Here is a 14,817-nt window from a genome sequence, read left to right as displayed (position 1 = left end):
ATCCAAAGCAGAAGACCTAGTCCTCCTGACCACCACTATCATGTGAAAGAAAAAATTATATGCAACAAAGAAGTATTTGTTGAATGAATGGATGAATGAGTACTTAAATGGAATAAGTTGTCAATATTAAACTGCAGACAAGTGAAATAGGCAGGAGCCCAAAAGAGTACTTTAGTTTGTCAACTTTGAGGTTATTGGAAATCTTTGAGAGAGCAGTTTCAGTTGACAGATCAGGGAGTTGACAAAGGAGAAGAATAGAATAGCCAGGAATTCTGACCATTCTTCCAGGATTTGGGGAAAATAAAGGGAAGCAGAACAGTGTTGACATAACCCATCAAAAGCTTCTTGTGTGTTAAATAATCTAGCATGTTCTTATACTTCCACTTTTTTCTAAGAGAGGCAAGAGGACACGGGACTTAATTTTTTTTCAGTTTTAAATATACAACTTAAATTCTCATTTTCTGTAACATCACAATTTTTGCAGGAACAGAAATATCATTAATAAAGATTTAGTAGCTTTAAAAATACATTCTTGTTTTGTTAATTATTTAAATATTTGATTCTACTCAACGTTAGCTTTGTAGACCTACTAAACTAACTAATATTTTGCTTATGGTTTGGAAGAAGTTGAATATCACAGATATGAAAGACTATGAAGAATTTTAAACTTCCTCCTCCAACAAGCATATATGTAGCTTTGTTTCAGCTTTCACACAATTCAAGAACCTAATAAATCATGGCTCTTTTAACAGAATGACTATATTTTTTGCTTCTTGTTTTTTTTAATGTTTTATTTATTTTTGATACAGAGAGAGATAGAGCATGAGAGGGGGAGGGGCAGCGAGTGAAGGAGACATAGAACCAGAAGCAGGCTTCAGGCTCTGAGCTGGCTGTCAGCACAGAGCCTGATGCGGGGCTCGAACCCACGAATGTGCGATCTGACTCGGCCAAAGTCAGAGGCTTAGCTGACTGAGCCACCCAGGCACCCCTATTTTTTGCTTCTTGTAAAGCATTTTAAGTCAGGGTACTTGAATATGTCAGCTTTCCCAATTGTCCAAAACCAAAAATGGGCTTTCTGGTTCTCCTGCAGGGCTAACAACTTTTATTATTAATTTTTTAAATATTTATTTTTGAGAGAGAATGAGAGACAGAGTGTGAGTGGGGGAGAGGTAGAGAGAGAGGGAGACACAGATCCGAAGCAGGTTCCAGGCTCTGATGCAGGGCTCAAACTCACAAACCTAGAGATCATGAGCGGAGCCTAAGTCAGATGCTCAACCAAACCACCCTTGTACCCCTGGCAGGCTAACAACTTTGAACAAGGTTATGATGCTCAGTGTATAGCATTGTAAAGGGAAGAATCCTTTTACGATTGTAAGTAAAAGTATCTATTTAATGAAGAATTGGAACCAAGCTGCCAAACAACGTAATTTTTTTTTCTTCAGAGATGTCAAAGTTTAAATGCTATTTCTGTCCTGGGCCTAATTAAAGGGAAAAAATTCATTAGAATCCAGCAATTCTTGTTGCGGAAAGGACTTTGACCTACATGCACATCTGCCCACCAGGACTCTAAATGAGCTTATTAACTCATTTGACATGAGATAGCTGATCGTGACAACTTGAAGAGGCTGCTCGAGCATGTGGGATGTCAGCCAGTGGCTTCAAGGCAGATGATTTTCATTCCCAAATCTCTCACACATATGGTTCTCAGCGGGAGGGGTATACTGTGGGTCTGTGCACGTGTGCATGTGTGTGTGCATGTATGTGCGCACATGCCTGTGCACATGCACAGAAACTGCCAAGGTAAAAACTCTGATGCATCAAGAAACCCAAACCCCAAACTCTGCCAACATAAAGGTGCCTAGTCTAACCCACAATGCCCAGGCAAGCTGGGCACTAACGTGGAACAGTATCAGTTACTGCAGTGTCTTCTGAGGAAAGTCAGAACTAAAAAACCAATCACATGAATGTCTCTAACTCAAGTAAGTTGCAATAGCCTTGCAACAGGGAGTATTAAGTATAATCCAAGGATAAGGCTTTTTTTTATTGTGATAAAATCACTTAATATTTGTCATTTTAACCATCTGTAAGTGTACCATTCAGTGGTATTAAACACACTCACAATGCTGTGTAATCATCACCACCACCTATGCCCAAAGCTTTTTCATTATCCTAACATAAATTTTGTACCTTTTAAATAATAACTCTCCTCATTTCTCTTGCCCCTAGCCTCCAAGGATAAGTTTTTAAGAAACATATCATATCATATGAACCCATCTTCTCTCATAAATTAATGTCCTTGTTCTCAGATTCATGGGTAGGGTTCACACTGAATATTCTCCAGGGAGTCATTTTGTGTTGGAAGATCCAAGGAGCTGGGATTCTTAAAAGCTCTCCTGATGGGCCGCTGAACAGCTCTTCCTCTTAGGGACAGTGATACACAATTCCTTAGTTTTTATTATATTTGATGAAGTACAACTTTCCTATTAGATTGAACCATATGAATGCCATTTTTGTAGGCCAACCATGGTTGAATAGGATCAATTTCATGTGGTTTAACCTAACAGCAATCACGAAAATGAATTGAGTTACTAAAATCTGGTACAATTTTCATTACATGTTCACCAAATTGTTGTTATTATAGAATTTTTTTTCTTTTTTTGAAAAGCATAAATAAGTGGAGTATGTGGACTATGGTCTTTTCTTCCCCCAAGTAGATGGTATTAAAAATCTATTGCAGCTGGAGATTTCTAATAATAATGGTTTTTAACTCATTGTAGTTGGTTAATAACTGATTTATACGTAGGCCTACATTGTGTGATTACACTATTGCTAATTATAATTTATGTGACCTTTACCACTAACTTAGTGACAACACTGATCCAGGTAGACTTACATGCCTGAAATGACTTCTGAATTGGCTTGTAAAAGTATATTTTCTCTTGGCTTGCATTATATTTTAGAGATCCTTTGTCTTCATATAATGGATCTTCCGCAATGGGTAGATTGTAGCTACCTGACTTTTGTGTTTTTCATCCTATAACAAAGATATGAATTTAGTCTGCAATGAAGTGATTTTTGAGATAATTGAAGAAAAGCATTGAAAAGTCTCAAGAAGCAGTCTTGCATGGTGGTTAGAGCACTGGCTTTAAAACCAGACTGCCGAGGTTCAAACTAAGCCCTGTATTGTATTAGCTCTGTGATTTGGGCAAGTACTTATCCTCCTCACGCCTCAGTTTTCTCACTCATGTCATGGGTTAATAATAGTACCTACCTTTTAGAGTCATTCTGAAGAGTATATGAGTTAATCATAGTAAGTGCCATATGTGTTGACAATAATTAAGCAGAGAAGTATTTTAACAACTCTTTTATTAATGTAGAACAAGTCTAGCCTGAAATGTTTTCTAAAAATAAGCCACTTATAACACTTCTCTGAAACAAGAGAAAGTAAGTGCTAAAAATAGAGCTTGATTTAGCAAGTATTTGATATATGTTAGTTTTCTGCCTCCCAACACTTGCTTTTCTTTCTTTCCCTCAGAAAAGGACCTTTCTTGACTTTTCTCCCAAATCTTTGTATGCAGTCATCACTGCACTAAGACTGTATCTTGGCTGTGCTTGAACCATTCTGCACCATTATCCTCCATTTGGAAAGTATGAGAAAATTTGTCACAAGACTTAAAATATCCAAGGTGGTGTTATACACATTTGGGAAATGATTAAAAAAGAAGTTGCCAAATTTCTTTCTCATGTTAAGACCCCAAAGTATGATTAAATTGTTCCTAACTGATTTATTCAAGAAAAGGTAAATTACAGTCCCCCCCAAAATTCAAAATTTTGCACAACTATTCATTATTTATTATCTTAGGGCAAGGAATATGTTGACTTTGGCTAGAACTGGTGCCAGCAATAAGGCATGTTGTATTGCTTTAGCTGAGCTTCCCATACAGTGAAACCTTAGGCTGTCTATTGGGATTTCATTATGCCTTCAGCTGAAAGAAAAACATTTAGTTGTATCTGGGTAAGTTTTCAGGGGAAAGTGTGTAATAGGTACTTCATATCACTTTCAATTTATATACAGTTGCTCTTGGTTGAAACTTAAGTAAACCAGAGGGAACCCCAAAGGAGCATTTCTAGATTCCCAACTTCCCCAGCCCAGACCTCTTTTGTTTCCTGTTCTCTTCACCTCCAGCACCTAGCTTCTAAGCTGCTGCTCAGTAAATGTTTGCTGTATAGATGGTTGAGTGAATGTTATCAATTAGCTAAGCACTGACAATGCAAATCTGAGCAAAATCACATGACATCCTCCCTACAGTCTAGGGAGAGATATTAACTAAATGCAATGTTATAATTATAATGACTACTCACATAAAATGGCGCAAGCAGTGCCTCTAGAATAGGGATTTTCCCTCATCAGAGAAGCCTTCTCTGAAGCTGTGCTGCTTAAAATAAGATTTGAAGAAGGAATAAGGTTAAACTAAGGTAAAAGGGAGGTAAGAACATCCCAGATAGGATAGAGTAGCACATGCTAAGATCCTGTGGCAGAAGGGAGCCTGGTGAGTACAAAGAATGGAACAAAGACAAGTGCGGCTAGAGTGGTGAGTGAAGAAGCAACTAGTTACAGATGGGGGTGGAAAGGCTGTGGGACAACACCATGCAGGGGCTCACAAACCTTGTAAAAGCTTTTTCTTTTCACTAAGAGCCAAGGGAATGGTCTTGAATGGTTTCATTCAGATTAACTAAAGATCAGTTAAAAGATTGCACTGGCAGTAGCAGTGGGGGGGGGGCGGGGATAAATTAAAGTGTGCTACAATGGATGTGTGTAGGATACTAAAGACTTTGTTGTAATCTGTGCAAGAGGTGAGATCAATCTGAAGTAAAATGCAGAGGCATGGTGGGGGATTAAAGAGGTAGATGGAGTTGAGAGAGATTTAGAGGGCCTACTGAAAAGAGTTGGCAATGAATTACACAAGGTGGGTAAAAGAGTGAGAGGTGTCAAGAAAGACTCCTTGTTCTGACTTGACTCATGGAGGAATTGTGGTGCTCTTCCCTGAGATAGGGAATGCTGGAAGATGATCAGGTCTGTGAGAGGAAGAGTATGAGTTTGTCTTTGGAAATGATGGATTTCTTTTTAAATCCTCTTCCCTGATTTCTATCAGACTTCTTTTTCTTTTCCTCAGACTGCCTTCCTCAACTCCCCACAAGACATTTCTGTGTTCTTCCACTCCCATCCAATTTATATGTTGGTACTCTCCATGGTTCTGACCTGAGCTTCTGGACTCCTTAATCACTAAACCTGCCCTGTTCAATACAATAGCCACATGTGGCTATTGAGCCCTTGAAATATGGGTAGCCTAATTGGACACATGCTATAATTGTTAAATATACATAGGATTTCAAAGACATGTATTAAAAATAATCAATAAATAAAATCATTAATAGGATTTTTATATTGATCATATATTGAAATGATAATATTTTGGATATGTTGAGTTAAGTAAAATATGTTATTACTTTAAAAAATATATTTATTTATTTATTTTGAGAGAGAGGGAGAGCACATGAATGCAAGTGAGTGAGAAGGGGACAGAAGTGGGAGAGAGAGGAGAGAATCCCAAGCAGGATGGGCATGGAGCCGAGGCAGGGTTTGAACTTACAAACCATGAGATCATGACCTGAGCTGAAATCGAGTGGGATGCCCAACTAACGGAGCCACCCAGGTGCCCCTTTATTGTAACTTTTTTAAGGTAGCTACTAGAAAATTTAAAATTACATATATGAAAAAATAAATAAAACTACATATGTGGCTCACTGTCTATTTCTAGTGGATGGCTCTACTCTAGACAGTGACCCTATTATTACCTTATTTCTGTCCACTTGAGCCCACAGAGCTGTTGATTGTCTCCAGAACACTTCACATCATTTTATGCCTCATACACTTCCTTTTCCTGAACAAAAGTTCCTATTCTTTTCTGCCAGATTAGATATGATTTCTACTTTCTTTTGGTTCAGAGCAAATATCTTCTCTACTATTTGAAACTTTTCTAATTCCTTAAGGTAGAATTAAACATTTCTGCCTCAGAGTCTATCATCCTCTGTTAATATCTTTATTATAGCTAATTCACATGCTTATATTTTCTTTTATATTCATTTGTCTCTCCAGCCAGATTGTAAGTGTCTGCAAAGTGCAGGTGTGATCTGATTTATGTCTATAATTATGTAACTAGGTACTCAGTACCAGGGTGGTGTTCAGTGAAAGTCTGGTGAATAACAATTGAATATGCATATTAAATGGCAATTATATAATTAGTTATGACTTAGATGTTTTATAGATGATATCTTGAATCCTCTCAACAACATTGTAAGGTAGATATAATTATCCTCATTTTGCATATGGGGATCTTGCAAAAGCTCTAACTGGTAGTAAATTATATAGAGCCGGGCTTCCACTAGACTGAATGAAAAAAAGCCATGTTTTTTTCTGTGATTCTATATAGGATAAAAAATTGATTAAAAAGTAATGATTGTATTCCACATCACAAAATAGGGAAAGATACCCATTTCCTAAGATTGTTAGAAGATTGAGTAACATAATGTATATAAAGTATCAGGGCAGTGCTTAGAAATGCTAGGTTTCATTAAACATTGGCTTCCTTCAATATTGAGGCTGACAGCATAGGCATCCTTAATTTCTTTTTTTAATATTTTTTAAATGTTTATTTATTTTTTGAGAGAGAGAGAGAGAAAGACAGAGTGCAGGCATGGGAGGGACAGAGAGAGAGGGAGAGACAGAATCCAAAGCAGGCTCCAGGCTCTAGCCATCAGCACAGAGCCTGATGTGGGGCTCAAACCCAAGAACCATGAGATCATGACCTGAGTCAATGTCAGATGTTTAACTGACTGAGCAACCCAGGTGCCTCTAGCATCCTTAATTTCTGAGGAAAGACCAAAGTGTTTTACCTAGCCTCATCAATGCCCCTACATATGTTTACATTCATATGAAGGTCATGAGAAACAGACCACCTCCAGGGCTATACACTTTAACTTAATCTTATTTGTATATGCCCCTGATGGTTAAAGCAAGTGAAGTAGAGAAATAACAAATAGTACTGAGCCCATTCAATCTTTCTCCCTGTATTTGTGCTTATTGGTGAAGATTGGGATAGGAATAATGGCAGAAAAGGAGTCAAGCCTGGAGGCTTCCCAGGGCTATGTTGCCTTGGTGAATTTCCAGAAAATCTTTGTGAATAGAGTGCTGATTTTGTCTTCCTTTTCTGTCTTACCCAATAATGCTATGTTACCATCAGGACCACTTTCTTTACCACCTCAGGAAACTTTGTAGGAAAGGGAAAGGAGAAGTATGAAAGGGATGAACATGATGTGTAGGCCAGGGCTGGTCTGCAAGCCTATGTGGAGGTGCTAAGCTCCTGAGAAATAAGTTTAAGCAACTGAAATGTGAAGTTATGTTGCTACTGAGCTGTGTTAAGGAAAGGGAAAGAGATTCCTTTATAACCTTCAGATCCCTGTAACTTCCCTAAAAAAGCAGTATTGAGGAATTGCTCAGTTTCTTTGGGTACTTGACCAAGGCTAAAGGAAACTCATGGGTTTCAGGGTAAGATAGTTGCTCTCTTATTGATTTTCATGAGTTACACATTTCAAGTTAACAACAGAACCAATTCCTTGTCCCTAGTTAGAAGAAACCTTCTCACCAACCTGTGCTCCTATATGTTTTTAATCAAATACACAGAAAAGTGATAAGTAGGACAGAGCTTCCCCTACTGAAAAAAACTCAAACTCTCCTCCAAATATATACTATGTACATAATATAACATAACATAACATAACATAATATAATATAATATTTAAAAGCCTTCTGATTCATTATAGAACTAAACTAATATAAACGGGACAGGGGATGAATAGAAAAAGGGAACCTAGGGCCTTATGTTTTTATTATTTTAATGATGTGTTTTCTCTCAAACTAGTCCTTTGAGTTTAGGGATGATGCCTTAAACTTCTCTGTATTTACTTCATTACTGTCCTCATAGTAAATGCTTGGTGTTCCTTTGCTGAGTGACAGAAACTGTCACCCATACACAGTATAACTGACAAGGATGCATATAGCACAGGAAGTTGTAGGGAAAAGATTCTTTGAAGTGAAAAATTTGAATCTACATTAGAAAACTGAATATTCCCTAGCACTTAAATCAAACTTTTAGATCAAGAAAACAGCTTCAAATCTGGGAGAGACTTTATATCTGATATACATTGCAGAAACTCCATGGTCAAGAACATGTGAAAAATAAGAATGGCAATTATCTTGCTGCTACAAAAATTTCAACATACATAGAAAAATACATAAAGCTTTGGATTTTAAAGGGAAAAATCCAAGCTGATTTATCTGCCAGATTGGCTTATACTTAAAAGACCTGAACTGAAGGAAGATACCTTTAGATATAAGCCACTCAAATGCCAACGCATCATAAACTCTCACAATCAACTGATTTTGAGACAGGTTTTCTTTGTTACGATTTTGAGACTGTGCAAACCTTTTGGGGGGATGATTTGATTCTGACCCTTCTTCCTGTCTCTTCTTTTTTCCCTTTACAATTGATTAAAGTCCACAGACTTCCTTAAAGTAATGCCTCTACCGTATCAATAGAAATTGCTTTAGTTACTAAGAGTTCCCTTCAAAATCACAAACCTCCAAGGAAAATTGAGGCTTTAACATTGGTGAAAATTCTTTTGTTCCCCTCAGTCTGGAGAAAGTTTGTCTCAACTTCTTGTCACATTTTACAGTTAATTAATACAAGGGTGAAGGGAAGAGAGGAATCTATAAGTTGGATGAAATTTTAAATACCAAGTATTCATTAACTCAAACACAACAGTATTCAGAAATCTTCCTTCCCATAAATTAGAAGTATGTGTGTACATAAAGAACTAGAAGGAAATGCCGCAGAAATTAATAGTTACTATAAATTAATAATTTAGAATTTTCTTTGTGTGTATGCCTTTCAATATATGGCAAATTTCCTAGAATGAAGATGCATTATTTTGGTAAATAGAAAAAAATTTAAAAAAAAGAAATGGTAATCAATAGACACTTCTAGTAAACAGAGGTCGAAGGTAGGTAGCTCAGTGAGGTTTTGTTTGATCAAGTTCAATGAGGTTTTCCAAGAGCAGGCACTTAAAAATGTTTCTCTGCTTCATCCTTTTCAATGGTTGGCATTCATCCAAGAGACTGTTGCCTCACAGTTACAAGATCCCTATCAGATCTCCAAGTAGGAAAGAAGAGGCAGAGGCAAGAGCTTTCTCTTTGCGCCTAATAATGTTCCCAAGTCTCATTTGTTGGAACTGAACCAAAGGACCAACCAGTGGCAAGGAAAGGAGATGGTAGATTTGCATTAAACCAGTTATTCATCCCGTGGCCCTGAGTATAAAGAATAGCTTTCCACTGACATGAACAGATCAGAGTTCTAACAACAGGAAACGAAAGAGGGGAGGGGATGGTCATTGGGTAGGAGACAAACATGTCTGTCAGAAGCACATAATAAAGATTTGCTGAACAATAAGTGAGGACTGCAGCATGACACACGTCCTAAAAACTTTTGCTTTTGTGGGCCTCTTCTTCCATTAAAAAAATGCTAAAAATTATATATTATAACTGAATTGGCATAAAGACAAATTTAATCCAGACTGAATTTATTGTTATATGTTCATTATTCTTTTTAATTTTTATTCTGATTTTAAACATTAAAATGGAAACATTTTCATGGACCTAGATACAATAACTATGTGTTTAGTGATTAATTCAGCCCTGGGTCTTTGTTGTCCTTCCAGCTGGATTATAAACACTTTGAGGGCAGTGACTGTGTCCTAGATTTCACTGTTCCCCAAAGCTTCTACCACAGCACTATGCTCTAAGAGCTATTCAACAAAATGGTTGAGTTGACCTAACATATAACTGTTTCTTCGTCTAGGGTGAACAAGGTCCCCCTGGTCCTTATGGCCCTCCAGGAGCCCCTGGTATTGGACAGCAAGGAATTAAGGTAAAGATTCTTGTATTTTTCCCCATTGATGAGTACTGATTTTATTTTGGGGCTGGAGAAGCTAATTCACTCTGCTCAACCTTACCCTCTAGACACAGGAGGCTGCGTGCATAAGGTGCTTACAGTCTAGGTTCTTGGCCACGGCAGAACTCCAGGCAGGGCAGTTACCACAGAAAAGTCAACATTTTTTTGATGGGCATGAAAAAATTTTCCTGTCTCCAAATAAAACCTTCTTGCCAATGTACATCTAGTTCTGCTGAGTTTTCAAGGAATTTAAATGTTAATGTGCAAAAGTGTTATTGGGATGTGAAGCATCTTAACACATAAACTATCACCTTCTCACACTAAAGGAGCACAGAAGGGCAGAAACCAGAGGGACCACAACACTGAATAAGTAAGTGTTGATAGAAAGGCTTTTAGGGAACTAGAAAGTACTGGAATACCCAATACTCTGGAGTGCTCTGCATCATGTAGGATGTCAAAGAGCAAAGGTGCTTATTTTAAATGGCTTTTCTATGTCACTGGGACAGTAAGACTTTGATGCAGGAATAAAACAGAGAGCAGCACAAAACAGGGCACATCTAATGTAATCAAGCATCACCACGAATGGTATTTAAACAATAAGCATATTGAGACTCTAGAGAAAGTGGAGTTCATATTGGCAGAGCTATCCGACAAGGATTCTGATGGGGATCAGGTGTGAAACAGAATTGAAAAGAGAGGTAAAATGGAACAGAGTGGGTGACATTCCAGAATGGTGGCAAGGGGCGCAAGGAACAGCACGAGCATTGTTTGCTTGGTCATCTCAGTAATGAAAATGAGTCCAGTGCAGTCCACCCTGCCAATTCCGATGCAATAGCTTCTGAAAGCTATAAGTGGCATGTTGCCCTTAGCCAAGAAGGGACCATGAATATTTTAAATATGTTCACTTAAATTCAAACCAGTTTTCCTCCTCCAGAATTTTTTTAAAATCTTTATGAATGTGAAAAGTTTGACTCTTTTGCCATTATCTTTGTTAAAATCTCTAGTGTATCTTATGCTATGTTTATTCTTTATTTAAAAACTCAAACCTTCATTTGATTATTTCTTTCTCTTAGGGGGAAAGAGGTCAGGAAGGAAGAACAGGGCCTCCTGGACCCATTGGCATTGGTGAGCCAGGCCAGCCAGTAAGTAGCAAGAAATTCTAGATGGAATAAAAAGGACAAATGCAATTCCTACGGGCTCCTTGTGGTTAGATTAAATCACCTTGTATCTTTTGGGACAAAAAAAGATAACAAATATGCAGGGACCGGATCCAAGTGTTATTTTTCATACCACATGAAATAGAACCACACACATACACATGTGATATGTATGACTGGCTTTCTCTTACATAATCTCTCAGAGATTAATCAGTTTGCCCAAGAAAGAGAGAGATCTCTTGTGTCAAAATTTCCTAAGAGGTAGGAGAACTAGATTTAGGCATAAGGTCTATCCTTTGTAACTGACTTTCCTGTAACCATGAAAAATCACCAAGAATAAGGACCTTGCTCACAAGCTAAATTATAAGTGCACTGTAAAGCTAGGATTGAAGAAGGTAGACAAGTGATACCTGTGTTATTTGCAGCTTCTAGCTTATGTAGCTTTGAAGTTTACTATTTTTGCAGAAGAAAAAAGATGTGTTTCTATCAAAAGAAATCTGGAGAAGAAATGAATAAAACATGACTATTCTAGTATAGAAATGCTCTTAACTTTTCAAGTAATCATTATTTTCCCAGAAAAGAACAGTAAATATCTCACTTAGGTATGAATAAAAACAACTGTACTGGATTGGGAGAATTAGTATTGTTGAAATGTCCACACTACCCAAAACAGTCTACTGATTCAATGTAACCCTTATCAAAATTCCAATGGCATTTTTCATGGAAACAGAACAAACAATGTTAAAATTAGTATGAAACCATAAATGATCCTAAATAGCCAAAGCAATCATGAGAAAGAAGAATAAAGGCGGAGGCGTCACACTTTCTGACTCCTAAGTATATTCCAATACTGTAATCAAAACAGTATTGTATTGGCATAAAAACACACACACAGACCAATGGAATGGAATATAGAGACTAGAAATAAACTCACACGTATATGGTCAATTAGTTTATAGCAGAGAAGCCAAGAATATACAATGGGGAGAGGAGAGTCTCTTTAATAAATGGTGTTGGGGAAATGGGACAGTCACAGGCAAAAGCATGAAACTGGATGACTATTTTACACCATATGCAAAAATTAACTCAAATGTTTTTGAGTCTTGAATGTAAGACTGGAAACCATAAAACTCTTGGAAGAAAACTTAAGCAGTAAGCTCCTTGTCTTAGCAATAATGTTTTGAATTTAATACCAACAGTAAAAGGAACAAAAGCAAAATAAACAAATTGGGACTACATCAAACTAGAAAGCTTCTGCACAGCAAAGGAAAACATCAACAAAATAGGCAATATACTGAATGAGAGAAAAGATTTTCAAATCTTTTGATAATATTGAAAACATATAAAGAACTCATACAACTCAACAATAACACAAAAAGCTCAATTAAAAAACAAGCAGAAGATAAGCGAAATAAGTCAGGTGGAGGACAGATACCATATGTTTGCACTCATAGGTCTAACAGGAGAAACCTAACAGAGGAAGAGGGAAAGGAGAGCTGGGGAGAGAGAGGGACACAAATCATTAAAGACTATTGAATACTGAAAACAAACCATGGACTGAAGGGGGAGGGGGAGAGAGGGAAGGGGGTGATGGTCATGGTGGGGGGCACTTGTGGGGGAGAAGCACTGGGTGTATTATGGAAACCAATTTGAAAATAAACTATTAAAAATATGTCTTCTAATAAAAAAAAACAAGCAGAAGAGTCAGACATTTTTCTGAAGAAGATGTACAGATGACCAACAGGTGCATGAAAAGATGCTCAATATCATTAGTTACCAGGGAAACCAAATTAAAAATGAGATATCCCCTCACACCTACTATGATGGCTATTATTAAAAATACAAGAAAACACATATTGTTGAGGATGTAGAGCACTGTTGGATGTTATGCGCTATTGGTGGGAATGTAATTTGTATAGCCAGTGTGGAAAACGGTATGGAGATTCCTCCAAAAAATTAAAAATTCTATTACCATATGATCCAGTCATTCCACTTCTGGGTATTTATTCAAAGAAAATAAAACCACTAATATGTTGAAAAGACATATGCACCCTATGTTCATTGCTATTTACAATAACCAAGATAGGGAAACAAATTAAGTGTTCATTGATGGATAAGTGGATAAAGAAATTGTGATATATATAGATATATATATAGTATATCCACATATATATGATGGAGTACTATTGGATATATATGTAATGGATTACTATTCAATTATAAAAAAAGAATAAAGTCTTGCCTATTACAACAACATGAATGGATTTTGAGGACGTTATACTAATTGAAATAAGTCAGACAGAGAAGGACAAATACCACGTGATGTGGAACCAGAAGAATAAAAAATCAAACCAATCTCCTAGGTGGAACAGACAAAATCAATTTTATTTCTATATTCTAGCAATAGACACATAGAGATAAAAATTTACAATAGAATTTATAGTCATTAAAAAATAAAAACACTTGGGTATAAATCTAATAAAACATGTATAGGATTTATATCCTGAAAACTTCAAAACATTAATGAAAGAAATAACAAAATTTAATAAATTGAGAGACACACCATATTCATGGATCGGAAGACTTGACATCACAAAACTGTCAATCTCCTTAAACTGATATAAGGTTTAATGCAAGCCTTTTTAAAAAATCCCAATAAGAGGTTTTTATATATATGGACAATATTATTTTAAAATTTATATGGAAAGGCAAAGGAGCTAGAATAATTAAAACAATTTGCAAAAAGAATAAACTTAAAGAAAGGGTTTAAGGGATGCCTGGGTGGCTCAGTCGGTTAAGCTTCCAACTTCAGCTCAGGTAATGATCTCACATTCATGGGTTTGAGCCCCATGTCGGGCTCTGTGCTGACAGCTCAGAGCCTGGAGCCTGCTTCCGATTTTGTGTCTCCCTCTCTCTCTGCCCCTCCCCACTCATGTTATGTCTCTCTCTGTCTCAAAAATAAATAAAACATAAAAAAATTTAAAAAAAAAGAAAGGGTTTAAGATTTATTCACATAACTATAGTAATCAAGACTGTGCAGTTCTGGCAGATCATAGAAACATGATCAGTGGAATAGAATAGAGAACCCAGATACAAACCCACACACTGATTTTTTGGTAAAGATGCAAAAGCAATTCAATGGAGGAGGCATAACTTTTTCAACAAATGGTGCTGGACCAATTGGTTACCCACACCAAAAAATGAACCTCAACTTAAGTATGTTTCACTCCTTATAAAACATTAGCTCAAAATGTCTCACAGACTTAAATGTGAAAGGTAAAACTGTAAAACTTTTGAATAAAACCTAAGACAAAGTCTTTGGGACCTACAGCTTAGTGAAGATTTCTTAGACTTGCCACGAAAAACATGTCCAAACAAGAAAAAAATATTGACTAGTTGGACTTCTTGAAAGTGGAAAATGATGAAAAGACAAGCGACTGACTGGCAGAAAGTATCTGCAAATCACGTATCTGACAAAGAGTTTGTATTGAGACTATATGAAGAGTGTTCAAAATACAGTAATAAAAAAAGCGAATTAGAAAGCACGTATGTATTAGAAGACACACGTGTGTATTGTTTACAAACATGTATGT

The 14,817-nt window shown here is 36.7% G+C and overlaps 1 protein-coding gene across 2 annotated transcripts in view; it reads left to right on the top strand.

The window, feature by feature from the left end:
• Positions 1–14,817, top strand: part of COL28A1 (collagen type XXVIII alpha 1 chain) — a 166,980-nt gene that overhangs the window by 38,536 nt on the left and 113,627 nt on the right. For both annotated transcript variants that reach the window (XM_029929394.1, XM_029929393.1), the window contains exons 12-13: positions 9,975–10,043; positions 11,141–11,209. In XM_029929394.1, the coding sequence (XP_029785254.1) occupies positions 9,975–10,043; positions 11,141–11,209 (138 nt within the window). The remainder of the gene's footprint in view (positions 1–9,974; positions 10,044–11,140; positions 11,210–14,817) is intronic.

This window comes from Suricata suricatta, chromosome 2, assembly GCF_006229205.1.
Source record: "Suricata suricatta isolate VVHF042 chromosome 2, meerkat_22Aug2017_6uvM2_HiC, whole genome shotgun sequence".
In the NCBI taxonomy this organism is placed as follows: domain Eukaryota; kingdom Metazoa; phylum Chordata; class Mammalia; order Carnivora; family Herpestidae; genus Suricata; species Suricata suricatta.
Note: the sequence above shows the minus strand (reverse complement) of the source record. Positions and strands in the feature narration are given on the sequence as shown.